Source organism: Zootoca vivipara, chromosome 11 (genome assembly GCF_963506605.1).
Source record: "Zootoca vivipara chromosome 11, rZooViv1.1, whole genome shotgun sequence".
Taxonomy (NCBI): domain Eukaryota; kingdom Metazoa; phylum Chordata; class Lepidosauria; order Squamata; family Lacertidae; genus Zootoca; species Zootoca vivipara.
This window is the reverse complement of record NC_083286.1, coordinates 61,079,708-61,107,292: the sequence shown is the minus strand read 5'-3', so window position 1 is coordinate 61,107,292 and position 27,585 is coordinate 61,079,708. Positions and strand designations below refer to the sequence as shown.

Sequence of the window (27,585 nt, the reverse complement as noted above, 5' to 3'; positions counted from 1 at the left end):
CAGAGAAACAGAGGGAGCTGGCTCGTAAGGGGTCCCTGAAAAATGGAAACATGGGGAGCCCAGTTAACCAACAACCGAAGAAGAACAATGTGATGGCACGAACAAGGTAGACCACTTCGCAATATTCAAGTGCTTAATTTGTAAACCATACCAGTGGACTTCAGTTTCGGCATGCCCTTTCGTTCATGGCAGAACTCTTTTGGGAGTGGAGTTTTGTCAATAGCCACTAGCTGAGAAAATGGGTTAAACGACTCCATAGTTCTGCTTGAGTTAAGAGGTAAATCAGCACCTGCTGATATAATTGTGTCTGCCTGGGAAAGAGATCAATTGTGTAGCTTTTCCCTAGTATAGGTAAGAGCTACAAGTGAGAAAGCTACAAAATGTCCAGACTTTCGAAGCACATTTCTGCTCCACAAGGATGGGAAAATCTTACCAAAAAGGGTTTCCTGTTCCACTACATAATTTAGCAATTTAAGGACAATATTAATTCCAATTCTGCTTTTGTGATTGTCATTGAATGTCAGATATTGCATTTCACTGCCATTTGACCCCACTGTTTACACACCCCACAACTGTGTGTTTGGGGGGGGGGAGGAAGGGAGGAGACAGCCGCCACACACACACACACTGTGGGCAACAACTTTGTGTACCTGACAATGTGGATTATAGTCCATGAAAGCTAATGCCATAATACATTTTTGAGGTACTCTTTTTGTTCCAAATTGTTTACAACATTGTGAAGGTTTGGGAGGAATTCCGAAGCGTGAGCATCTTCTTCACGCATGGAAGCTCCATTTTTTACAAAAATGTCAAAGACAGCTTAGAATTCAGAAAACCAAACAGTACTAAAATACCATGTTTAAAAATAATAAAATGAACAGATGACATCATTGGAGTTAACTAATTTTAAATGTCTAGGTATTAAGAAAAATATTGATGTGCTACATTATTCCTTTTGTAAACTGCTTTGAAGGTGTTTTGTTTTTTTACAGTCAAGTGCTGTATAAATTTTACAGAATAAGTAAATCCTGGAATTTTATGGAATAAAATAAATAAATCCTGGAAGGCGCCAACCGGCGAGCCTTCTGGAAAAGAACATTCCATAAGTGGGGGGCAAATGAAGATCTTATCAGTCAGGTTCATAGAGGAGGTCGTCCTTCAAATATTCAGCTTCCAAACCTAAGTGACTACCAGATTCCAGTAGTCTAATCTTGATGCCTTTTGAGGGTTACTCAGATTGTAGTTGGAAATAGGGGGCTATGTACTACTCACACCAGTACTGAAATAAATGCACTTTTCGACGATATTCTAATTTTCTAGTTTCACCTGTACCTTACAGAATACAGTATTCTGTAAGGTACAGGTGAAACTAGAAAATTAGAATATCGTTGAAAAATGCATTTATTTCAGTAATGCAACTTTTCATTTTTTATTTTTCTTTCAATTTTTACAAATGCTTTCTTTTGGAAATTCCACAGTAATAAAACAAATAGTTACAATAATACAAAAATAAACATCGCTATTACATTTCATTAATTACATTCCATTTATAATTGACCCGCCTAATGACAAATAATTACAATTACAACAAATAAAGGCTTGACATATCTTGCTTTGCATGTCATGCATCTATCTCATATATTGGTTTCACCTTTTAAATTGCGTTACTGAAATAAATGCACTTTTCGACGATATTCTAATTTTCCAAGTTTCACCTGTATATGCATTCACTAGAGCTGACCATATTTGCTAGATGTTTCATGCTTCTGTTTACAGCATCCCTAGAACTAGATTGCTACCATTTCTCTCAGCAGCTTCTGCCTAATCTCCACATCCTGCCATACTAGGTCCTCTGATATTCTGAAACTAAAGGAACAGCTTCACACACCCCTTGCTCCTTGTTTAACTTCTGCTTTCAGTGTTTACATGGTGATATGTATAATGTTTTCTTTTTAATTTCAGGCTGGTTGTTCCCAATAAAGGCTATTCCTCATTAGACCAGAGTCCTGATGAAAAGCCATTGGTAGCACTGGACACAGACAGGTATAGTTTCAGATGATTGCAGTAAAATACAGTTGTTCTCTTGGAAATCTCCTGAGAACCTTTTTCTATTTTGCATACCACTGTGATCAAATCAAATTTGCCTGGCCAGCATGGCAAAGTTTCTCAGTCTCCAGAGCTAAAGCATGGTATTTTATTTATTGTCTATATTTCACAGGAGGGATTCAGTTGCCTATTGGGAAATTACATCCAGTTTAAGTGGGTTAAAATGCTTGTCTCCCTAACACAACAAATCCATTTGCAAAAAGAGCCTGACTTCTTGTGGTTAGCAAAGTGCAGTCAAAATGCATTGAACAGTGTGGAATGAAAGAATGATTAACAGGGAGACCCCATAAGTAAATCGGGATGCATGCTCATTATTGTATAATCTCCCTGCAAAAGAAATGGGGGTGGTCAGTAAAAACTAGGTTGTTATCTAATTTCCACATGAGCTTTGTGCAAGTAGGTCAATAAACAGGTCATCTGGAGGTGCCCAAACTTCTGAGGGAGGCCTGCCAGTAGCAGTTAGCCACTCCTAGACTCATGCACAGTGTACTTTCTGAGTGTCAGGTGTGAGGAACAAACAAGAAAAGAAAGGCACCACCTGGCATGCCTTGCTTGAGTGCTACCTGGAGGCATCTGGGCGGCCACTCTTGGAAGTTGGTGCTGCTGTTGATGGATCCTGAAAATCTGCCTGCATGTCCACTCTGTGAACAAGAGGGATGTGGCCAGTGAGCTCTGGAGGGTCCCTCTCACTCACTGGGTTCTCTTTCCTCATTGCGCTTTTTCTTCCTCCGCAGTGATGACGACTTTGACATGTCCAGATATTCCTCCTCGGGATATTCTTCAGCTGAGGTGAGTTCCTGTGCCTTCAATTCATTCCCCTTAGTAAGATTTAGAAATATTTTTCTCTTTCCCGAAGGGACGCAAATTTCTGACTGCTGTTTTTACAGAGGCATCATCCCTTAGTGGTTGCTTTCTTTAGCTGAAACAACCAATCCTCCCTGTATTTCTGCAGCCCAAATCCAGAGAGGGGCCTGAGAAGACCTTTTTATAGTTTTTTATCACAGGAGTGAAAGAAGCCCAAGGCCAGCACCTTGATGGGATAGGACCCCTATGTAGCCCATTCAAATCTCAGGTGTTACCAAAAATGTTCTTGTCAGACTTGTATCCAAATTAGACGAGTGACACATCAGCCCAACGTTTTCTGCTTGCAAATGGGAATTCCACCATCACACGCCCCCTAAATCTGCTCTAGGGATTCCCCCAAGCCTCTGGAATAGTTCTGAGGAGGACTCAGGATGCACACTGGGGGTGAGGGTGTCCCACCGCATAAGTGAAAATCCTTGTGCTAATGGGGCATGTTAGTTGGATTACACACACACACACACACACACACCGAAAGCAGAGTTGGTAATAAAAATGAGTAACTCTCAATGAAACTTCGGCAACCATGCTTAAATTTCAAGTAAAAGTTTGTAGTAGTAGTAGTAGCAATAATAATAATAATAATATAAATAAATAAATTTATTGTTTATACCCCGCCCATCTGGCTGGTTTTCCCCAGCCACTCTGGGCGGCTTGCAACAGAAAAACGAAATAAAATAATCTATTAAACATTAAAAGCATCCCTAAACAGGGCTGCCTTCAGATATCTTCTAAAAATCTGGTAGCTGTTTTTCTCTTTGACATCTGATGGGAGGGCGTTCCACAGGGCAGGCGCCACCACTGAGAAGGCCCTCTGCCTGGTTCCCTGCAACTTGGCTTCTCACAATGAGGGAACCGCCAGAAGGCCCTCGGTACTGGACTTCAGTGTCCGGGCAGAACAATGGGGGTGGAGACGCTCCTTCAGGTATACTGGACCGAGGCCATTTAGGGCTTTAAAGGTCAGCACCAACACTTTGAACTGCAGCCTGTAATAATTTTGTTACTTATACCCCGCCCATCTGGCTGGGTTTCCCCAGCCACTCGGGGCAGCTCCCAGAAGAATAGTAAAAACACCATAAAACATCAAACATTAAAAACTTCCCCAAACAGAGCTGCCTTCAGATGTCTTCTAAAAGTCAGATAGTTGTTTATTTCCTTGACATCTGAAGGGATATCACTAAGTCATGTTCCATATCCATTTGGTTCTCTGGTAGCAGGGCTGGGAAAGATCTTTGCCCCAGTAATTTCAGCCTCACCTGGTAACTTTCTAGGGTCTCAGGCAGGAGGATTTCCTCCTGCGAATTGGAGAAGCTGTGAATTGAACTTGACACCTTATGCAGAGCTGTGGCTTCCCTCTTGGCACTTGTCGCTTTAAAAATGGACCAGGCCGTTGCCATTCAGCCATGTTGGGTATGGGAGATGATGTTGGACTGTCAGTTCCTTGACTCGTTGACTCTTTGTCTGCAGCAGATCAACCAGGACTTGAACATCCAGCTGCTAAAGGATGGCTATCGGTTAGATGAGATCCCAGATGACGAGGACCTCGACCTAATCCCTCCGAAGTCGGTCAACCCCACTTGCATGTGCTGTCAAGCCACCTCCTCCACTGCCTGCCACATCCAGTAACGAGGGAAGCCTGGCAAGGGTTGATCAGTGCTTTCCACTATAACTGTAAAACTTAACAGCCATTGCTTCCTCCTATGGTAGGACGTGCACCTCTTTGTGTTCATGGAGCCAGGAGAAACCAAAAAATAATATATATATATATTATTCATTTTATGATCCTCTTCTCATTTTTATTCTAAAACTACAGTAAGTGAACCAGATACGGCTCCTTGGTCTGGAAAGCCCCTTGGATCCCTTTGGACTTGGGCTCAGCTTGTAAAATTCATATACAGGAGTTTGGAGGGGGTGGAGATCAGATGTGGTTGCTGCAGTTAGCCCTCCCCAAGTTCACTCTAGCTGGCAAGAGTTGAAATCAGAGTTTGAAACACAAAAGTCTCTGACCAGAAATGAAGGAACGAGCTGAAATCAATCCTGGGGAGCCTGCGTCTTCTGTGATGGACTGGCCCTGAATAAGGAGGTGGGATCAGGAGTGAAGTACAGGAAGAGAAGATCTAGTCAGCTAGGAAGAATCAACATAAAAAAACTGATTATAGACAAGATGCAAATGGCAAAAAGTTGCATTTGCAACATGCTTCCAAATAAGAAGCATTAAGCAAAGGATAATGCATTATTACACAGCCTAATAAGAGAACATTTACTGAAAAATTCAGTCTACCCTTATTTGTCCTTTGTGTTTGCAATCCTGAATACCAGCCTGTCATTGTAAAAAAGCAAAGCAAAACACCATGTAGTTTATCAGGTTTAAAGTGTTGCCTGAAGTTCCCATGAATGGGAGTTGAGAAGCATTTGTATGACTTCTGAGACAAAGTCCGTGTACCCATACCCTTTTAATGGCAACGAAAGAGATGCTTTGCGCTTGGCTGGGTGCCCCTGCCTGCATTAGCGGAATGAGATTTCTCTGGCTCCAGGGACCACGCAGGCTCTGTTGGTCAAGCTTCTGCCCTATCGCGGCCTGGCGTTGTGTAGAGCTAATTCCAAAGGCTGTGTGCTCTGCTCATTGCAAGAGATCTTAAGGTGTTGGCTCACCCAAACACATGAGTGGCTCTTCAGCTCCCAAGAGCCAGGTGTTTTGGTTGCCACAAAGTGAAACTTCTAAGCCAGGGAGGGAAAGGGGCCGTCCTTGCTTCTGCTGCCTATCATACAGTGCCTGAGTTGCTGTCTTGACACCAGCGTCACGTTGCCATCGTTAACAGACTGGTGCCCGGAGAAGTGTCCCATCAGTTATCAGCATGGCTAGCCAGTTTGGTGCTTTGGGAAACTTCTCTAGCATTTGTATGACCACAGACCATCAGTGGTGATGGAGGCATGCAGGAAGCAAATTGGCAGATTTGATTAACCCCTGTATTACTCTGCTTGCTAACTCAGGTTGTGTCAAGCTTTGTAACAAAACAGGTGAGCTGTTTGCCTTTAAAAAACAAAACAAAATAATTTGATACTCTACCTCTTTAGAGGGCTCCATTGGCCAAGCTTCGGACGCCATAAGCACATGGCAGATTGGTTTGCCCCGTTCCTCTGAATGCCAAGTTTCTTGCCCCATGTAGACTTTCCACTGGAGCTGTGCTTGTGAATTGCCACAAATCTGTTAGAGAACAAAGAAGTGGATTGCAGTCTCCTCCCATCCAATGCAGTATTGCCACCTGGGGAGACTACATATCCCAGTATTCCATGCAGGTCGTCCTTGTGTCAATATGCAGAGTGATCTCTGCTCTTTCCAGAAGAGTATTGGTTGAAAGGCCACTGTCACTCCCATTTGTTGTTCCAGAACAAGAGAAATAAGCATCAGGAGGGGTTGCAAATGAAAACAAAGATTGCCCCATTGAGATTTGGGGGTAGGGAAGTGCCACCAGGAGTTTGGGTACTGAACTAGGTGTTTGAAATTAAGGGAGATTGCAAAGACCTAAACGCAGCAACAGATGAGCTGCAAGTGGTGCATAGCAGCCCAGCAGAGACTGAAAACACTGAACTTGGAGTGAAACTACCTTATCATAAATAATACCTAGGCCTAGGATGATTGATTTGGAAAACACATTTTAATTCCTTTTAAGTGCTTCTCCCCAGAGATTAACTAATCCATATTTAATTTGCACACAGTATTTTAACTTGTTAATGCGCAATCCCTAGTTTTTATTTTCTTACTTTTTTTCTATTTTCCACCAGCCTTTTCGATTGTGACAGGAAGGGCTGCGCTTTGAATTTAACCTTTTTCGTGCGTGCATAGAAGAGATGAGATTTGTCCTACACATTATTTTACTTACCTATGAGCTGTTCCCCCTGGTGTGTGCATTCCACAGCAGTTCTCTTTTCCTTCTTCGCCAAAATCCTCAATAGTGGCACAGTTTTAGTGAGGTCAGTGCAGAGACATAAAATGGAAAACAAAACAAAAAAACCCTTTTGGCTTCTCCTGGCTCCTAGGCTTTGTGTCTGTATGTTTTCTAAGGAGGGGGATGGATCCAAGAGTGGGGGAGAATAAGTGGTGCGGTGTTACCATCAGGAAAGCTGAATGTATTGACTGAAGCCCATGTGGCTGCCACAGAAAGCTTACCAACAATCCTGCTACAATGCTACATTGCAGTTTCTTCTGGCCATTACACACATTGCACAGAGACCAAGCTGGGCATTGCAACACTGCTGGCAACAGGGAGTTCAGCCCACCACAGCACCTCGATGGGCATATCAGCCTCGGCCAAGCTGGTACCATCCAGATGTTGTGGGACTGTAGGCCTCCATCAGTTCTAAATGGCACATCTTTGTATAGTCCAACTGCTGGAGGGCACCTGATTGGCGAAACTGATGTATCTGCAGCACGTGCTTCCTGTGTTTGCATTCAGGCTTTTCATCTCCGGGTTATGCTTGATAATGGATGTGGCAAGGGGCCTTCTAAGAAACTTGAAGCAGCTTTATAAAAATTAAGGCGTTTACATTATGGCTGCCTCTCTGTCCCCTGCAGAGCCCAACATGTAGGCCTTGGCTCTGAGCAGTCATCTTTCCATCTTTGGCATTTTAGCTTCAGATTTTAAAGAAGGGAAGAGCCACAGCCATAGGTTGTGGGGGTGTACTTAACTGCTTCATAGCTCTGTAATTCAGGTGGGGGTGGAAGGAAGAGAACATACTCGGGAAGATTCATTTGCCTTTTGGAAATCCTGAAGTAGGAAGAGCTTGCCACCCCAGACAGTTCTGTTTGGAAAGAATTTGTTCCAGTTGGATCCCACTCCCCATAAACAGGATGGTATTCTGGAAGGAGTATTTGGTGTCTATAGATACAGTATATTGATCTCAAAGCCTTTCTGGGCTGCCTTGATTTACATTAGAGCATCAAATAGCATAAAGGAAGGGCCTGTTTTCATCCGTGGTCATGCAAATATCTGCTAGCTTAAATGCTGCAAATGTACATTCAACCTGCAAGCCCCCATTAGTCATTCAGTCTTAATTAATGGTAAGCTTATGTCCTCATTTTGAATGCACTTGGATCATTGGCTTCTTATTTCTGGTGCTGCTGTGGGGAAATAGTGAAAAGGGGGCATCCCCTTCCCACAAGTTGCTCTGGGCAATATTCTACCTGTCAGTCATCTCCCTTCCTCTCTCCCTCCCCCCAACCCAAAACATTCTGCAGACTCGAAGCAGCAGCTGATTTTAAGCAGGCTTCCATCACAGGGTGTATTTCTACCTACACACCCACGATATAAAGTCTCAGCCTCCACAGCTGGTGGAAGCGCTGACTCTTCCTGCTGCATAATGTCTAAGGGCCATATTTTTCATGCAGTGGAGCTGTGGGCTCCAGGGTGCTTCCTGGAGCGAAAAGCTTATTATGGTTAAAAAAAAACCCAACAGTGCTTGCAGCCGGATTGAAGTGAGTAGTATGTTTTGGCTCCACCTTGAAGAAACCAAGGAGTCTGCTAATCAAAACAGCAGGAGTGGTTAGCTGCTTTCATCAAGACACCACAGAAGTTGTTCCCAGTCAGTGGGTACAAGAAGCAGAAATTGCTGATATAAACAGTCCATCCCTCCCAGGACACCAAGAATTGTATACAGCAAAGGCATTGCTAGAAATAAACAACTTCAGCTCAAACAATGGAACTTCTCATCTGCCCCATGCCCCCCCAATTGCTCTGGGGGTTCACCCAATCCTCCAGAGCATTTTTTATGGCCAGTGGGGGGGGGAACATGATTGCAGTGGTACATGCAAGGAGGAAAGGGAGTGGAATTCCTGTTACATGAGCAGAAGCAATTGCAGTCATGCAGCGACTTCATTGGATACAATGCCAGCAATCCAGCTTCCTGCAGCGACATTGGAGTTGATTGTGCTGCAACCTGCCATTATGTATGCAGAGACAAAAGAGAGAAGGCAGTATGTGCCCCTGCAGGTAGCTTGGCCAGAATGTCTTCTGTGGGTGGCCAAATGGCGTCTCTGCATTCCTGCGGCCCATGCTGCTCTTGACCTCCCGGCAGTGCAGCCTCCTGAACAGCTAGAAGGAAAGACAAAGAGGGACAGTGAACCCCCAGGGCACAGGAAGTAGGAGAGCAGAATAACCAGCAGGATCCTTGGGGTAGCCAGCACATGAGGAACACAAAAAATCCTCCTTTCTTGTGCGCACAACATACTAAGTTGCAATATTCGGTTCTCTTGTATTTCAAGCTCCTTCTTGAGTCTGTTACTATTATTATTTTCTAAACCTTGCGGAAATGTGGCTACTCTTAATAGAGAATGAAATATGCCTTGTTGCATGTTACAAATTTTTGGACATGGCACTAAACCTTTCAGGTCTCCTGTTCTTTGCTTATCCCCTTCCTTCCTTCCTTCCTTCCTTCCTTCCTTCCTTCCTTCCTTCCTTCCTTCCTTCCCATCTGCCTGTGACTTTCTCTGATTTATGTGCTCAGAACTTGGTAATACCTGGATCCTTCTTGCTCTCAACCTCTTTTCATACATACAACAGGACTGGAAGAGTTGCTCTGTTACACCCAAAGCGTGGCCTGGCAGTCACTTTATACAGTCGTACCTTGGAAGTCTAACGGAATCCGTTCTGGAAGTCCGTTCGACTTCCAAAACATTCGGAAACCAAAGCGTGGCTTCTCGTTGGCTGCAGGAGCTCCTGCAGCCAATTGGAAGCCATGGAAGCCCCGTCGGACATTCTGGTTCCAAAGAACGTTTGCAAACCGGAACACTCATTTCCGGGTTTGCAGCGTTCAGGAACCAAAACATCTGAGTACCAAGGCATTCAGGATCCAAGGTACGACTATATTGAGGATTCCTGTGGGTTTGCCTCATGTACGTGAAGTTACATGTGCAGTCATTTGGGAGCTTGTAATTGTTTTTGTCTTGCACAAAATATGTCTGAAAAGTGAAGCCACTTTGTAGGCTTTGCTCTACTGCCTTCCAGCACCTTAGGGTCTCATGCAGAAGGATTCTGTCTGTGTAGCAGGCAACTTCTTGCAGATTTGCCTCCATCGGGATTCAAGTAAGTCAGCAAATCATGGCCCTGACTTGCATTCTGGGACCTCTAGTTTTTCACCATGCCACTTCTCAGAGTTGATGGCTGCTTCAGAGTCTGTGAATTGCAGTTCATAATTTCCTCCTTGCATTCTTCATCAGCGCTGCCATTATTTTATCCGTCATATCAAGTAGACTTCCGCTATTTTCCGAATCCCACACTTGTTTGTGCCTGTAGGAAAGACCCACGGGTTCTTCCAGCAGTTATCTTTAAGGGAAAACGGAGCTTAGTTTTTCAGCTTCCTTATAGACGATTTGGCTGTGACACAGCTGTTTCCATAGCAACAAATTATGATCTAAGAAGTCGCCTGGCATCAAGGGAGACCAAGATTATGATACAGCTCATTAAAATTCATTCTGGAGACAGACACAGAAGCCCGGGCAGGATGACGCTCTGGGAGAAATCTCACATGCTGAAGGGATGCTCAGTCTCACATGTCTGTGCTTTCCATGTTACACATCCAGACATCTGATGCCTTCTTAAAGATGCCATCTTTTAGGGCCTGTGCAAACTCTAATAAGCCAATCTCTCTGGTCATTTTGGTCCTTGGCTCCTTGTGAAAAAAGCACTGAGGTTACTTTATCTATTTGTCGCACACCTGAAACTTTTAAAAGAAATCCTAACCACTTTCTGCATCAGTTCCACCCCTTTTCATCACAACCTTAGCACGCATGAGCTTGTGGGGACTGCTCTGATCTGTGCTCAGAACAAGAGTGAACATCTCAAGGAAAACTTAACGCAAAGCAGTGACATAAGTAGGCGTCGGACGGTGAGGGAGGCTTCTGATCCCGCAGAAAGAGGGAGGGCTACAACAGTACCCAAAATGCAGAACTGGCATTGAGAGCCACCAAATCTGCTTGGTGCTTTTAACTTGAGAGCTAAGCGAGCCGGTTAACTACCAGGAAAGATCCTACCTCTTGTACTTTGCTATTACACCGAGGATTCTATATAGATGTACATTTGGAGATCAGTAAGGATGTAATCTGGTCATGCCAAACTAAGGATCGCTTGATGGTTGTGGAGTGAGGGCACCCCTCAGCTGCATTGCTGGAGAATTCAATGTAAGTTTTAGAAGTACTTGATCTTGTCTGTGCCCTCTTCAAACCTCACCGCTGGGGGAGCATTAAAGCAGAGCATTGCCCTTTCCTCTTGGCTTGACATGGTTATACAGTGGTACCTTGGTAGTCAAACGACTTGGCTCCCAAACAAAACAGCTCCTGGACGCCTCAAACCCGGAAGTGAGCATTCAGGTTTGTGAACGTTTTTCGGAAGCCGGACATCTGACGCAGCTTCCACGGCTTCCATTTGAGTGCAGGAAGCTCCTGCAGCCAATCAGAAGCCATGCCTTGGTTTCCAAGCGGTTTTGGGAGTCGAACCGGCTCCCGGAACGGATTGAGTTTGAGAACCGAGTTACCACTGTACTTCGGTACAAGCAGTCTGGATGCAATCTTCCCTTGGCTTAAGGGATTCTGTCTCATCCTAGTTGATTGTTGGATCCTTGCCCTTATACACTACTGACTGCTTCTGTCTCCCTTTGGGTTGCAGTCTCCGCTCTGTGTTGTTCTGTGTTCCTTACTCTGGCAGCGCCCCATGAGCAGGAGGCAGGACACTACCACCCTATTCTGCTTGCCAAGTGCACCAGAGCACTTTTCTGAAGTGTCACATTTGAAGAAGGAACCAAACGCTTTTTCTCAACTGCTTCTGTAGCCGGGAGCAAGTGCCGATAGATGACTGCTGAACACTCTGCGGCTATTAGCCAGGCAGGGAGACAGGTTGTCTGAGCACTGTCTCCCGGTGGGATTCTTGTTCAGTGGTGGCAGCTGTTCTCTGTCTGAAAACTCTTGGATCTGCCATGGGCACAGCCAGGAGTCTCTTCTCTACCCGGTTGAGCCCACCAGTTCCAACTGGCATTTGAAACAGCTCTGGCAAAGTGGGAGGTACTGTGACATGTCACGCAATCCTTGAGTGAAGCTCTGTGTTGTACATAGGGAAGATCAGGGTCCCTCTGTTTAATGTGCTGCAGTGAGGGGGTTGGGTAAAAACACAAAATCGTAGGACGCCATGCCACAGTATCCCCCTCTGTTTCTAAACAAAAGTTTAGAGAGAACGAAAGGAGTTGCAGGCAAATAGGGGGTAGTTGAATGGCAGCAAGAGCCATACGAGTGTAATTTAGTTGTCACAGGTAAACCTTGGTATCCGTGTCCAGTGGTTAGTTCTAGACTCACAAGCCTTGTTAAATTGCACAAATCCATCATTCACACCTTGATTTTTCACAGTTAATGTTTTCTTTCCCACTCCCCCAACAGTCCAACTCTGTTCTGTTAAAATGGCCCTCCCGGTTGGCTCTTTCCCAACCCCCATTTCTGGCATGCAGGGCCTGCCCTGAACAGCCCCCTCCCCTGAAACAGCTGCCCCACACATTCCAAGAGAGGCACGCCACAGCGCTGTGATGTGTTGGGAGAGTTCTGGAGCGCAGTTCCTTCCTTGGGTGCCCATAGAAACACGGCTACCACACCAGCTGCTTGGGTGTCTTGTGCGTTTGGTGGCTGCAAGTGGCTCTGTGGGACATAAAAAGTGGCTACAGGTTGTTTTCCACCCCTACCCCCAGCCAATCCTTCACTCATGGCTGTTTCTTTTCACCTGTGTTGTAGCATTTATCTTTAACGGGGAAACTGGGAATTCTTTCAGAAGTCTTAGTTGATCTGTCTGCGGCTTTGGGGCAACCTGCTCCTCACTACCAAGAGTGGATGGGTAAGATCTGCCCTGACCATTTTTGCACACAAGACAATTCATTTGGGAGAAGTGGAGGGGGTCGTGCCCATGGAAGAAGCTCGCAGGAAGCAGCTGTTTCCCTTTTTATTTATTTTGTGGAGGGCGAGGCGACCTTCGTTTTTTCGTTTTTACCTTTTTGCACTATCTGCTGAACCGCACCTGCCCTCCACTCTGCTCCCCCACTCCGTGGCATAGTTAACAGGGCTGCTGCATCAGGACGTGATGCTGTTCTGGTACAGCGGACATGATCCAGTGCATGACTTCTATGTTTTCCTCCCTGTGATATGTGCCATGACTTGATTGTGTGTAAACGTATTTGCAGAGGAAGTGGTGTCTTCGAGAGAAAGCCTTAGAGGAAATGCGTCTTACATGTGTCTGTGCTCCCAAACTGGAAAATGTCTCTTTAAATGCCAATCCTTTCAGGAGTGTCATCTCCTCAGAACTGTGTTCTGCAGGGCCAGAAAAGCTGGGTGACTGGGCATCAATTGCTGAGACTCTTCCTACAGGACGAGCCCTTGACATACATTGCTGATCACGAGCCAAGCTTTGAATTGTGGGTGCCAGAATTGTGGGTGCCAGACAACCAAATGTGAGGTGGGTACTCAGCCTGAATCAGCCTTTCCCAATCTCAGCTGGCTGGAGCTGACGGGGAATTGTATTACAAAATATCAGGAGGGCACTAGCTTGGGGATAGCTGGTCTAAACTATTGATTGATTGGAAATCCATGTTGGGTGTTAAAGCTTGGCTCTATTCTACAATGCTTTGGGAGACACCTGTTGCCTCGCTGCCTTTTTAACCTTGCCACAGAAACAGGTTTAGGGTGGTGGAGGTGGGACTCTCTCATATTGGTTTATGCCAGGCATCCCCAAACAACTCCCATGATTCCTAGCTAACAGGACTAGTGGTCGGGGAAGATGGGAATTGTAGTCCAAAACATCTGGAGGGCCAAAGTTTGGGGATGCCTGGTTTATGCCCACTCATAGTAAGCCAGCCTCTGTCTTCTAGCAAATGTTTGTCTTGACTTTTGCTTTCTGATTCAAATGATGTAGCACAGTCCTCATTTTCCCATCATGTAGAATACTGCCTTAAACAGATCTGTTCAGTTGTGTATTATTATTATTATTATTATTATTATTATTATTGTTATTATTTACCAACAGGTTTATGCATTAATTTATTTTTGAAATGTGGTTTTTGGAAGACATGAAACATGTATAATATTTTTTTAACATTTCCATTGCAGTATTTATCATTGTTACTGGTTGTGTGTAGTGTAACAGAATTAATATTAAAAAAAAGCATAGATATGAAACCTGCCTCAGCAGCTTCATTAGAAGAGAAGAGGATGACTTTCTCCCAGTAATTCCAAAAATCTGTCAGCAAATAATATAAAAAAACCTTTTGTTTGCTTTTGAGCCTAAAACATGATGCCCAATTGTCCTTCCACATCCCTTGTTGTCATTAGTGCGCAGCTTCTCCAGTACCTAACAGGTGTGTCGCCTGCTCCTTTCAGCTCGCTCACCACTTTCTCACCTGCCCCATTTCAATCAAGTTCATTTGCTGCAGGACATACAACCTCCATATTGCTAGGCCATAGGTAATATTTATTTCAATGTAGACGGGCCTTGCACATCTGTTAACAGAAGCTGTCCTGATCTTGAACATTCCATGACTAGCACCCTTCAGTAGTTAACCCCAGGAAACTTGTGAGCTTGAGGGACTTGCATGCAACAGCCTAATTTTTAGCCTATGGCAGATGTGCATTACAGACACACTTTTAACTCACCTCGCAACACAGGTGTATAGTCTCTAAAGAAAGCTACATGGCAGAAGGTTCTCCAGGGATGCAGTGTGGCAGAGCATTTGCAGGAACCTGGCTCTTCCACAACCAAACACACACACACCCCTCCATCCTATTGTACGCACCGCACAGAGAGACCAAAAATGGAAGTTTCCTACTTCCTGGCAAGCCTTGCAGTTGCTAGCTGCCCCTATCCCATTTGCAAAGCAGCTTCCCTGAGCGGATCTGTGAAGTCTAGATAAGCTGTTGCCACACATTGTACAGACCCAGTTCTTGAATCATGTCCAAAACTGGCTTCTCTGTGCTTCCGATCCAGTCAATTGTGTCTTGTTTTTTCGCACACATATTTCTGTAAAAAAATGTATCCGTGCCTCATAGGAGAGATGGGAGTTTGAATAGGGACTCTCCTCTTCTTCTTCGTCCCTCCCCACCCCAGTTAGCAGTTTGATTTAAGCCATTGATCCTCGCTCTTAAGGGCTGCTTCAGAAGACTCTCTTGCAGTGCTGTTATGTGAATATTCCAGCAGTGAGGGTCCCTTGTGCGCCGATTCCACAGCAGGGAGCTAAAAACTTGATGTGGACTTCCAAGTGATGCTTAGTGTCATTGTGCAGATGATTTCAAATGGTGCATTAAAGAACTTCAGGGACTCCTCAGTCAGAAGAGGAGCAATAGCTGACAAATTTCCCTACAAGAAAAAATTGTTTGCTATTACTGATCATCCAAGGGAGTGTGTTGTGCTCTAGGGTGTGCTTGCAGAATACACCCGTGTGTGTGTGTGTGTGTGTGTGTGTCTGTACCCTGTGACAGCTTAAGTATACACCATAGGATATGCTTCTACGCTTTGCAATGTACCAGGTGCTCTCAAGAGGTTCCTTTGCAGACGACTTGATGTGGGAAGTTTTAAAAATATATATGCAAAAGCCCATTAGTCCCCACAAGGGGGAGCATTTTGCAAACTAACAGGCTCTGTGCTCTGAAGAGGAAGGGCTGTTTTGCAGATCCTTCCTCAAGCAGAGCGGCTTCCTCCCATCCATTACCTGCCACAGTCTTCTGCTTGACCTCACTTTTCTAGGTCTGCATGACCCAAGTGCTTTTGCACAGGAGAGATTTTGCTGCAGGTTTTGCTAGCATCTCGTTTGCCTATCACGACAGCGACTTCAGAGCTTAAAAACAGTAATAAACAGGAGAGCATGCAATGTGCAGCTAGGAAGTAGATCGCTTGCTAGGAAGGGAGGGAGGATTTCCAAGGCAGGGCTCCTCCAGTGGGAGAGGGGAGCTCCCTCCTCCCCCTGCTTCCAGGGGGCAGCAAGACGCAGATTCCAAGCGAACCAGCCAACACCCCTTGCCACAGAACCAGCCACTTCTCCTACTCAAAGCCTTTGGCCCTTAGCCCCATCCCTGTCTGGGCCTTCTCCCCCCACTTCTGCAGCACTGATCCTGCCAACTGTGACATCACGCGTGATGCAAGAGGCTGGCTGCTGGGAGGGGCTATGACCCTCAAGAAAAGCCACTCACCAATTTTGCCCCACCGGCATGAAGAGCCCCTCTCCCCTTTTGACCACTCACGGCAGCAACAGCGGGGGGAAGATCTGTGAACTCGATGAAGTTGATGCTCAAGACGTCCCTTCTGATGAAGTGTACCCCACCAGTTGTCCCAGTGACCGTTGTGCCGACTCCCAAGTTCTCCAAAATCTGCCAGTCCCTGAGTCAAGATGTTCCTCTTCGCCAACAAAACCAAGACCCCCATCAGCACCTACACGGACTCCTACAGGGCTCCGAATACCATGAAGAAGACCTACGATGAAGCTCCGTTGGCCCTGTGGAGTGAAAACAAGTTCCTGACGCCGGTACAATGCTGGGGGGGGGGGTTGGTCTAAAGGAAAGGGGGGGAGGCATGACAGAGGTGTGTAAAATTATGCATGGCCCAAAGGAAACCGTCCCGTCCCATCCCCCGGTAACACTAGCAGCTCTCCAAGGAACAAGGGACACGGGTGGCGCTGTGGTCTAAACCACTGAGCCTCTTGGGCTTGCCGATCGGAAGGTCGTTGGTTCGAATCCCCACGACAGGTGAGCTCCCATTGCTCTGTCCCAGCTCCTGCCAACCTAGCAGTTCGAAAGCACGCCAGTGCAAGTAAATAAGTAGGCACCACTTTGGCAAGAAGGTAAATGACATTTCCATGTGCTCTGGTTTCCGTCACGGTGTTCCGTTGCGCCAGAAGCGGTTTAGTCCTGCTGGCCACATGACCCAGAAAGCTGTCTGTGGACAAAGGCCAACTCCCTCGGCCTGAAAGCGAGATGAGCGCCACACCCCTTTGACTGGACTTAACCGTCCAGGAGGGTCCTTTACCTTACCTTTACCTCTCCAAGGAAGCTGAATGTTGGAAGATCCAGAATAGACAAAAAGGGATCGTCACACACTGCATGATTAAAAGTAGAGGTGGCCACCAACTTGGTTGGCTTTGAAAGAGGATTGGACAAGTCCATGGCAGAGAAGGCTCTATGGTTGGCTATTAGCCTCTGTCAGAGGCAGGATGCTGGAAACTACAAGAGGAGAGAGTGCTCTTGTGCTCCTGCTCTGCTTGCGGGTTTCCCATTTGAGCCTCTGCTTGGCTGCTGGAAGAAAGGGCACTGGACCCGAAGGGGCACTGGCCTGATCCAGCGGGGCTCTTGGGTAAAACTCCCATGTGGCAATAGTGCCTCTGCACAAAGGGGACCTAACAAGGCTTCCTGGGAGCAACACAGAGTTGGTGGGTCTCCCACAAGGGCCAGCCAGGTGCCCCAGGGAAACTTTGTACTGCAGGTTCTTTACCTTTGTCCCTATTGAAATTCATTTTGTGAGTTTGAGGCTGCAGCCTTGCAGGAAAAAAAGAGCTTTGAAGAGAGTTCTGATGAGAAGGAAGGGAAATTATGCATTAATAGGCTTTGAGAGGAGCAAGCTTTGGGGCAAGGTGGGCTCCACACCCAGCCTGAGCTTATAAATAAGGCACTTATCGTTAATTTTATTTGTATCCTGCTTTTCCACAAAAAGAATAGTGCTCAACATGGCTTATAACAGGAAGGCATCAACTACTGGAAAAAGAATTTCATAACAACATAATAGCAAATATCACAACATTAAAAATCCTCAACATTTCGGTACTATAAATGTATCAAGCATGCATTATCAACATTATTCCTGCATTGCAGGGGGTTGCAGTAGTTGACCCTCGGGGTACCTTCCAACACTACAATTCTGTGGCTCCATGCCTCCTGGCAATAGCAAAATAGCAAGGGAGCTTAGCCGTGATGATGCTCAGAGCCCCTCTCCTGAAGCAGCCTCTTGTAACGTTTCCAAAGGGGTGGCTGGAAAAACTCATCCCATGATGTCGCTCCCATTGCGCACGCCAGCTTAGAGAGACCTGGCAGCTGGGGGCTTTTGCCGTTTGGCCTGGGGATCCCACTACGGCAAGTCTGGGAATGGGAGAGGGAGCTGGCTCTTCAGGGAAAGATGAAGATGGTTGTGTGAAAACGGCAAAACCTTCCTGGGCTTTGGTCTGTCATAGGGAAGGTGGCGCCCTCTGCTGCGTAGATGGTGCACAGGCAGTAAAAATTGAGTAGATCTCCGAGGCTAAGCTCATTCAGAAAAGTGGTTTCTGTCCAAGGCTCTATTCCTAAGCAAGTTTCCCAGCCTGCATGCTGCCAAACCACCACCACCACCCCCAAACTGGTGGCACACGCTGCAGTGCTCCCCCCCCCTCATGTTTGCTAGGTTTCCATCGAGCAACATCTGCCTTTCCACTAGTACTTATTTATTTTATTTAGTTATTACATTTATTAAGGGACACGGGTGGCACTGTGGGTTAAACCACAGAGCCTAGGGCTTGCTGATCAGAAGGTTGGCTGTTCGAATCCCCGCGACGGGATGAGCTCCCATTGCTCGGTCCCTGCTCCTGCCAACCTAGCAGTTCAAAAGCACATCAAAAGTGCAAGTAGATAAATAGGTACCACTCCGGCGGGAAGGTAAACGGCGTTTCCATGTGCTGCTCTGGTTCGCCAGAAGCGGCTTTGTCATGCTGGCCACATGACCCGGAAGCTGTACGCCGGCTCCCTCGGCCAATAACGCGAGATGAGCGCCGCAACCCCAGAGTCGTCTGCGACTGGACCTAATGGTCAGGGGTCCCTTTACCTTTACCTTATTACATTTATATTGCAGCTTTCTATATCACGCCAGAGCCCTACTCCCAAAGCCAGCACCCAGGAAGGCATGAGCCACCCCGCCCCGCCCAGTTCCTCCTGTCTGCCACTAGCCTTAGTGGGGTGGTCCAGGTCAAGCAATCCTCTCCAGCAACCATGCACTTTGCTTCAGTCTTGTTTACTAGGTCCTCCCAAATCCATTGCGCATGTATTTTTCACTCGCAGATGCCTTGGGCAGCATTGCATGCAGTTATTTCACAACAACCCTGTAAGGCAGGCCGTAGAATCACAGAATGGAAGAGTTGGAAGGGACTCGAAGGGTCATCTAGTCCAATCCCCTGCAATGCAGGAATCGCAGGAGTGGCTTGTACTGGGCAGCAAATAAGCTAGATATTTTACATATATTTTTGTATATCCTCCCCTTTCTCCAATCCCGAGCACAGGGCAGCATAGCATCAATCACAGGTGGGGAACCTCAGGACATCTTAGGCCAGATAGCGGCCCCCAGTTTGATATGCAGGGCAGTTTCCTTCCAGCTATGCTCTCCTCCTTGCAGGTAAAGCCTCCTGCTTCTTCCTTTGCAAGTGCAGCTTGAATTTTGCACTGTTTAAATCTGCTACACAATGCCAGCTGCGCTGCCAGAGTCAGGCCCACTCAGGAGTTCCCGAGTTCAGCTGACAGCAGCTGAAAGGAGCACAGCATGTATTATGTCATAAACAGATACCAAAGCACAATTAATTTAAAAACCATTAATGGCAACGACAACCCACATAACCACAACCCCAGTGTGGTGCAGTAGTTAAAAGTTTCAGACTAGGACCTGAAGAAAAAGTGAGATATAAATGCAATTAACAAACTAGCCGCAAAGAGTGACCCAAATGGCTCAAAAATTGCAACCATGCTGTGCTTAAAATAGCAACCATGGGGGCATTTTTCAGAGTTTGTGTGAGTTGACATTTGTTTATACACTGCCTTTCATTTGTTAAGGGCTATTAAAAAACAACAGCAAAACAACTCAAAACTCTACTCAACCACAAGATGTTGCACAGAAATGTCATAAAACAAAGGCAGCCACGAAATTATGCAGCAGAAATAACATTTGCCTGTCCACATTTTATTTTACTGAATGCATTGTGATGCCAAGCAAGCCCAGGAAGATGGGGTGGACAAACGGGCATACATTAACGTTGTTAAAGTTTGTATGTATTTCAAAACTGGGAGGGGGAAACTATGAATAACAACTGCTCCATGTAGCAGTAACTGGAAAGGGTGACTCCCGTGCCTTGCAGACTTGGCTTTGAATCCAGCTCCCTGCTGCGGTTTTTAAAGAAAACAAAACAAGCAGAACTCCTTATCTTCATCAGCAGATGTCCACAAATAAATAAGGCGGATGCGCTGAATTATCTTAGCTGCGGAACTTGTTTCTTGTGACTGTGTGCTATATAGTCTTGTTGACTCCATGCTGGGCAGAGTAAGGAAATAACTTCCACAGCGGTTTAAATTTTTAAGGAACGCTTTGACCTTAAAAGCACGCTCGCGTCCTCCTCTCTGACCCCCCCCCCAAATTTGGGAAGCAGCGGTCTAGTAGGTCTTGCACACAACAGGTTTCCTGCCTATAAATATAACAGTCCAGACCAGTCCCAAAGCTGTGACCGAGAGCACAGGCAGGGGGCTAATAAGGTCATTTTAGCAAGGCTGTCTCATAGGAGGAGCTGTGCCTGACTGCTCTGCGGGCTGATCCATAAAATATATAATTATTTATTTACTGTTTGTTTCATAAAATTTACACACCACCCCTTGGTTGTAAAAAAAAACCAAACCCCTCTAAGCATAAGCAGTTTACAGAAAGAATGAAACAATAAAATTATAAATAAGAAAACTTAACAACAATGATGGAAAACTTTCAAAAAGCTAAAACAGCAGTAGGCTAAAAACAGATTAAAAATCGCATCAGCTTCCTAAACTTCTGGGGGAGGCTCGTCTAAGCAAGGTCGTTTTTAGCAGGCACCGAAAAAGAAAAAGTTCAGTGAAAGTCACTACCTGAAATCAATAGGCAGGGAGTTCCAAAGAGTACGTGGTGCCCAAGAAAAGATCAAGTTCTTCCAAATGCCAACTGGGAATTATTTCACCAATCGAAGTGATAGCAGGTATACGCAGGGTAAGGCGAGCTCATATCTGTATCTTTTTTAGATATCTTTTTTAGAAGAAGGTGTGCCTCCAGTTTTAACTGGGGAGACTGGGACACTTTGCCTCAAGTATCAGAAGTTTGGGAGACATTGTGATAGGGCAGGTGTCATACGCTCCTTCCAATTTCAGGTCCTGAAGTGCTGAGGGTGTTTGCCAGATCACCAGCGCCTTCCCTTTGCAGAGCTGAAGGAGTAAGTTGGCAAAGGGACGGCGCTCTTTCCTCCTTCCTCTCTCAGCTCTGTGTGCTTCTCAAGGCTCCGATTAATTCTGCTGGGTCTGGCTTTCGCCCAGATGGCTTGGGAAAGAGAAGCGTCGGTGGGGGCTCGCTCTTGCGAGGGTATCTTGGGGAGGGGAACGTAAGGCAAACCCTGCTGGATCAGGCCCATGGCCCAACTTGTGCAGAAAACTCATAAGCAGGATCCAAGCGGGAGGGCAACTCTCCCCTCCTGTGCTTTCCAGCAAATGGCATTCAGAAGCATTGCTGCCTCCAACTGGGGATACAGAGCAGAGCCACCCTGGCTACTAGCCATGAGTAGCCCTCTCTCTACCCCCATGAATTTGTCTAATCCTCTTTTAAGGCCATCTAGTTTGGTGGCCATTACTGTCTCCAGTGGGAGGGAGTTCCATAGCTTAACTCTGCGCTGGGTGAAGAAGGACTCTTCTTTTATCTGTCCTAAATCTTCCAACATTGAGCTTCACGAAATATCCCTGGGTTCTAGCATTATGAAGGAGGGAGGAAAACTTCTCTGTCCACTTTCTCAATGCCATGCATGAGTTTATGTGCCACCTCGCCCTTGCCTCTTTCTCCACTGAGAGGTAATTCAAAAAGTCTAGCTTAAATATATCTCTTTGAAACTACGCTATTGCATCCAACTTAAATACTAGGCAAAGCAGCTTTTTAAAAGCTGCTTCCCAACCCAGCTGGCCCTTGTAAGACCTTTGCAGCTAAGAAACGGTGTGTGGGTTTTGTTTTTTCCTCCTCCCTCCCCATCCATGGTTCTTTCTGTGTCGTGCCTTTTAGATTGTAAACCTAAGGTGTTTTTTTTATTAGTATTATTGATCTGAAAGACACTGTAGGACCTTTTTCATATGACATGCAGGGTTTATGTATAAATAAACAACGTGCAATTAAGTAAGCTGGCAGAAGTCTAAAACGGATTGGAAAGGCTGGAACCAGCTTTCTGTGAAAATGAGATGCAAAAGTGTATTGTATTAACTGAGCATTTCATACGAAACCGCAGGAGGGGTTGGACTGGATGCCTCTTGGGGCCCCAACGTCTCCCGTTTTTCGCGGGAAACCCCCGTATTTTAAACCGTTTCCCGCTGGCAGCCCGGATTGGAAAAAATCCCGTAAATCCCCCGGATTTCAGTACCTATCAGGGAGGCTCCTTCTGCGCATGTCTGGACATGCGCAGAACCGATTTCAGGTGCTCTGCCCATGTCTGGCACCGGAACTCGGGCAGAGCGGCACCGGAAGTCGCTTCTGAGCATGTCTGGACATGTGTAGAAGCGACTTCCGGTGCTGCTCTGCCCATGTCTGGGCACCAGAAATCGGGCAGTGCCGGCACCAGAAGTTGCTTCTATGCATGTCTGGAAGCGACTTCCGGTGCCGGCGCTGCTGATCCCAAATTTTCTAAATGGAAGTTGGAAGGTATGGTTCTAGGATGCAAAACTCAATGGACACTTGGCCTTATTATTATTATTATTATTATTATTATTATTATTATTATTATTATTTATTTGTACCCTGCCCATCTGGCTGAGTCTCCCCAACCACTCTGGGTGGCTCCCAATCAGGTGTTAAAACAATACAGCATTAAATATTAAAAACTTCCCTAAACAGGGCTGCCTTCAGGTGTCTTTTAAAAATAGGATAGCTGCTTATTTCCTTGACATCTGATGGGTGGGCATTCCACAGGGCGGGTGCCACTACCGAGAAGGCCCTCTGCCTGGTTCCCTGTAACCTCACTTCTCGCAATGAGGGAACCGCCAGAAGGCCCTCGGCGCTGGATCTCAGTGTGCGGGCTGAACAATGGGGGTGGAGACACTCTTTCAGGTATAATCTAAACAGGGGGGCAGTGGTGGTTCTTGTTATGCATTTACACTCCAGGAGAAAGTCTCTCCTGTTCTCGAGCCCTTTGACACAGTCCCCATGCTTGACACCCCCACCATTTTTTAGCTCACCTGTATTATGCCCCCCTCCCTGACTGTGACATCACAGCTGATGCAAACAGGGTCAGGGTCAGGGAGGGAGGCTGTGAGTTTAGAGAGCCATTAGCAGGTTGTAGTTTGTTACTAGAGTGCAGAGCGTCCCCTTTCTATTTTCTTACCTTAACTCACACCGAGCTGTGGTGTGAGCTGTTTAGTGGACCCTTTAGTTTAGCGTGGCGTAGGGGGAGGGAAAAGCCCTTTTGCTAGAAAACCCTGAGCGTAGCAGAGAGTTTAGTTTAGGCCCCAGGCGGAAATCTTCAAGGAAGGTCAACCTGTGGCGAGATGTTCATCTTTGCGCATAAGACACACACCCCCATCAGCACCTACAGGGACTCCTACCGCGTGCCATGCCGCACCGACAACTCCTACAAGGAGCCCAATCTCACGATGGGCGACAGGAGCCATTGCGTATCCAAGGTAAATATTGACATGTGTCTGGAGTCAAGGGGGTGGTGACATAGCTGCCAAGTTATCCCTTTTTTACAGGGATTTTCCCTTATGCTGAATAGGCTTCCTCGCGAGAAAAGCGAAAACTTGGCAGCTATGGGTGGTGAGGACACAAAGGAACTTTTTAAAGAAGAGTTGCTTTTCTAAAGAACAACTTGGGACCAGTTTACTGAGGAGATCCATATGTGTTCAACCACTATACCTGAAGGAGCGTCTCCACCCCCATCGTTCTGCCCGGACACTGAGGTCCAGTACCGAGGGCCTTCTGGCAGTTCCCTCATTGCGAGAAACCAAGTTGCAGGGAACCAGGCAGAGGGCCTTCTCGGTGGTGGCGCCCGCCCTGTGGTACGCCCTCCCATCAGATGTCAAAGAAAAAAAATCAGCTACCAGACTTTTAGAAGACATCTGAAGGCAGCCCTGTTTAGGGAGGCTTTTAATGTTTAATAGATTGTTTTATTTCATTTTTCTGTTGTAAGCAGCCCAGAGTGGCTGGGGAAACCCAGCCAGATGGGCGGGGTATAAATAAATTATTATTATTATTATTATTACTACTACTACTACTACCACTACTACTACTTTGATCAGCTGACCTGCCACTGCTAGAGTTGCCAAATAATAATTTATTTATACTCCACCCAATCTGGTTGGATTTCCCCAGCCACTCTGGGCAGCTTCCAACAAAATATTAAAATACAATAATCCTTCATATATTAAAAACTTCCCTAAACAGGACTGCCTTCAGATGCCTCCTAAAAGTCTGGTAGTTGTTTATCTCTTTGACATCTGATGGGAGGGTGTTCCACAGGGCGGGCGCCACCACCGAGAAGGCCCTCTGCCTGGTTCCCTGTAACCTCACTTCTCACAGTGAGGGAACCGCCAGAAGGCCCTCGGCGCTGGACCTCAGTGTCGGGCTGAACGGTGGGGGATGGAGACGCTCCTTCACGTACAGTATACTGGACCGAGGCTGTTTAGGGCTTTCAAGGTCAGCACCAACACTTTGAATTGTACTCGGAAACGTACTGGGAGCCAAGACCGGTGTTATATGGTCTCGGCGACCGCTCCCACTCACCAGTCTACCTGCTGCATTCTGGATCAGTTGTAGTTTCCGGGTCACCTTCAAAGGTAGCCCCACATAGAACGCATTGCTGTAGTCCAAGCGGGAGATAACCAGAGCATGCACCACTCTGGTGAGACAGTCTGCGGGCCGGTAGGGTCTCAGCCTGCGTACCAGGTGGAGCTGGTAAACAGTTGCCCTGGATACAGAATTGACCTGTGCTTCCATGAACAGCTGTGAGTCCAAAATGCCTCCCAGACTTCAGGGGCACAGTTACCCCATTCAGGACACCTGCCTGCCCCTGTCCCCCCAAAACAATACTTCTGTTTTGTCAGGATTCAGCCTGAATCTGTTAGCTGCCATCCATCCTCCTACCGCCTCCAGATACTCACACAGGACCTTCACCAACTTCACTGGTTCTGATTTGAAAGAGAGGTAGAGCTGGGTATCATCCGCATACTGATGAACGCCCAGCCCAAACCCCCTGATGATCTCTCCCAGCGGCTGTATGTAGATGTTAAAAAGCATGGGGGAGAGGACAGAACCCTGAGGCACCCCACAAGTGAGAGCCCAGGGGTCTGAACACTCATCTCCCACCACCACTTTCTGAACACGGCCCAGGAGGAAGGAGCAGAACCACTGTATGACAGTACCCCACTTGAACGTTCAGTGTGGCATCTCTTTACACATTGGAACTCCCTGCCTATTGATATCGGACGGGCACCTTCAATGCATTCTTTTCTACACCTGACGAAGACATGTTTATGTAGACAAGCTTGCTGAGACGTTTAGAAAATTTGTATGAGTTTTAATATGTTTTAGTCTTATTTTATTGTGGGTTTTACTTTCTGTATGTTTTAAATTATGGTTGTAATTTTTTTGGTGAATTTATTGTCTTATCTTTCTGCGTAAACTGCTTTGAGGGTGGGTGGGTGTGGGAATAAATACACAAATAAACCTTTGGAAGTGGAGCGTAGATGGTAATTTAAGAGCAGTAGCATATAAGGCTAGGAGGGTTAAGTCTGTAAGATCTGGATTTTGAGAACAGCAGGGAAAGAATAAGATCCAAGGAAGTTGTTGAGCCTTATTTATTTAATTCATTTATTTATTTCTGTTTTTAAAAAACCCTCAAAACAGTTTATGAAAAGAAAAAAACAATAACAAGAAAAATACAATAGTTTAAAATATACAAAGCGTTAAAATACTAAAACAGGTTAAAATTCACATCAGTTAAGTGGCTTTATCTTGCCCAATGTAGCCAAAGCAACTTCCAGCCCAACAGAACAATAATGTTTTTCACAGGGGCCAAAAACAGTATAGTGGAAGTGCCACTTGATATCAAGAGGCAGGGAGTTCCAAAGTGCAGGTGCTGCCACACTAAACCATCCCGTTCTTGCAAATGAAGAACGGGTGTTATTTGGTATCTGTCGAATCGAGGTGGGAGACTGAACCTTTCGAAAGAAACTGTGCTGATTTTAACCACTGACACAAATAACACCTCTGAAATGGAAGGCAGAAAAGGGGAGCGTTCTCCTCCAGATGTTATCAGGCTCCTATTAGCCCCTAGCCAAGTTGGCTGATGGGCCAGGATGGTAGCGAGGCCAGCAACAACTCCAGCCCTGCAGGAAGACAGTTGCCCAGGGCCACCAGATCACCAACACCCCCAATGAGGGCATCCGAGGGTTCATGAGTCTTTTTTCTGCCTTGTAGGGCTTGAGCGTGCCCAGAATTGACCACCCGATAGACCAAAACCGCCTGGAGAATTTGGTGAAGAAGGCAGTACAGGAATACACCTATAAGAACTCCATAGAACCAACAGCTTACCGGCCGTACAAATACTGGGTAACCAGGGAGGAAGGTACATTTCACTTACTTGTGCACAAGGGGTTGCTTCCATAGATATATTTGTTAAATTTTCTGTATTACAATTTAGAATATACATTTAAACAACCTTAAAATATCAACGACTTCCTTTCTTCTCTTTCCATGGTTCATTTTGCATAGCGTAAATCCCTGCATATTTTATATTAACTAAACCATTCAGTATTCCATTATTACTTCCATCAAAACTTATTTACACTGTTGAATTTATCTTAATGCTGCCGACGTTTTCAAGTGTATACACAATTCCTTCCCCCATATATTCAAGAAACATTTTCCAATCTTCTTTAAACAAATGTTCTTATTGTTCTCTTATTCTGTAAGTTAGATCCACAAACTGCGAATATTCCATCAGTTTAAGTTGCCATTCTTCTTTGGTTGGGACCTTGCTCATTTTCCATTTTGGAGCTAACAAAACACGGGCCGCCATAGTGGCATACATAAATAACCGTTTGACACCTGGGAAACCTTTAGGGGTCCCTTCCAGCTCCACAATTCTATGATTCTATGACTTATTAAAAAAATATTTATTGATGCTTTTGAATTATGGTGCTGGAGGAGACTCTTGAGAGTCCCATGGACTGCAAGAAGATCAAACCTATCCATTCTGAAGGAAATCAGCCCTGAGTGCTCACTGGAAGGGCAGATCGTGAAGCTGAGGCTCCAATGCTTTGGCCAGCTCATGAGAAGAGAAGACTCCCTGGAAAAGACCTTGATGTTGGGAAAGATTGAGGGCACTAGGAGAAGGGGACGACAGAGGATGAGATGGTTGGACAGTGTTCTCAAAGCTACTAACACGAGTTTGACCAAGCTGCAGGAGGCAGTGCAAGACAGGAGTGTTGGTCCATGGGGACCATGGACAGGACCATGCTATGGTCCATGGGGTCACGAAGAGTCAGAAACAACTAAACAACAACACCAATTTCATTTTATAAAATGTCAAAGCAATTTACAATTACATATGCATAAAACCATACAG

General features: G+C 46.0%; 2 protein-coding genes across 3 annotated transcripts in view; both read left to right on the top strand.

Moving 5' to 3' along the window:
- FAM219A (family with sequence similarity 219 member A) overlaps nt 1–13,350 on the top strand; it is a 64,360-nt gene extending 51,010 nt beyond the window's left edge. The window contains exons 3-6 of one of the 2 annotated variants that reach the window (XM_035100521.2): nt 4–106; nt 1,963–2,043; nt 2,841–2,895; nt 4,438–13,350. In XM_035100521.2, coding sequence (XP_034956412.1) covers nt 4–106; nt 1,963–2,043; nt 2,841–2,895; nt 4,438–4,593 — 395 coding nt within the window. In that variant the 3' untranslated portion in view covers nt 4,594–13,350. Of the gene's footprint in view, nt 1–3; nt 107–1,962; nt 2,044–2,840; nt 2,896–4,434 lie in introns of both variants that reach the window. The other variant, XM_035100520.2, reaches the window with a different exon arrangement.
- A 145-nt stretch (nt 13,351–13,495) lies between these two features.
- SPMIP6 (sperm microtubule inner protein 6) overlaps nt 13,496–27,585 on the top strand; it is a 28,934-nt gene continuing 14,844 nt past the window's right edge. The window contains exons 1-2 of the mRNA XM_035100516.2: nt 13,496–16,500; nt 26,436–26,583. Coding sequence (XP_034956407.1) covers nt 16,366–16,500; nt 26,436–26,583 — 283 coding nt within the window. The 5' untranslated portion in view covers nt 13,496–16,365. The remainder of the gene's footprint in view (nt 16,501–26,435; nt 26,584–27,585) is intronic.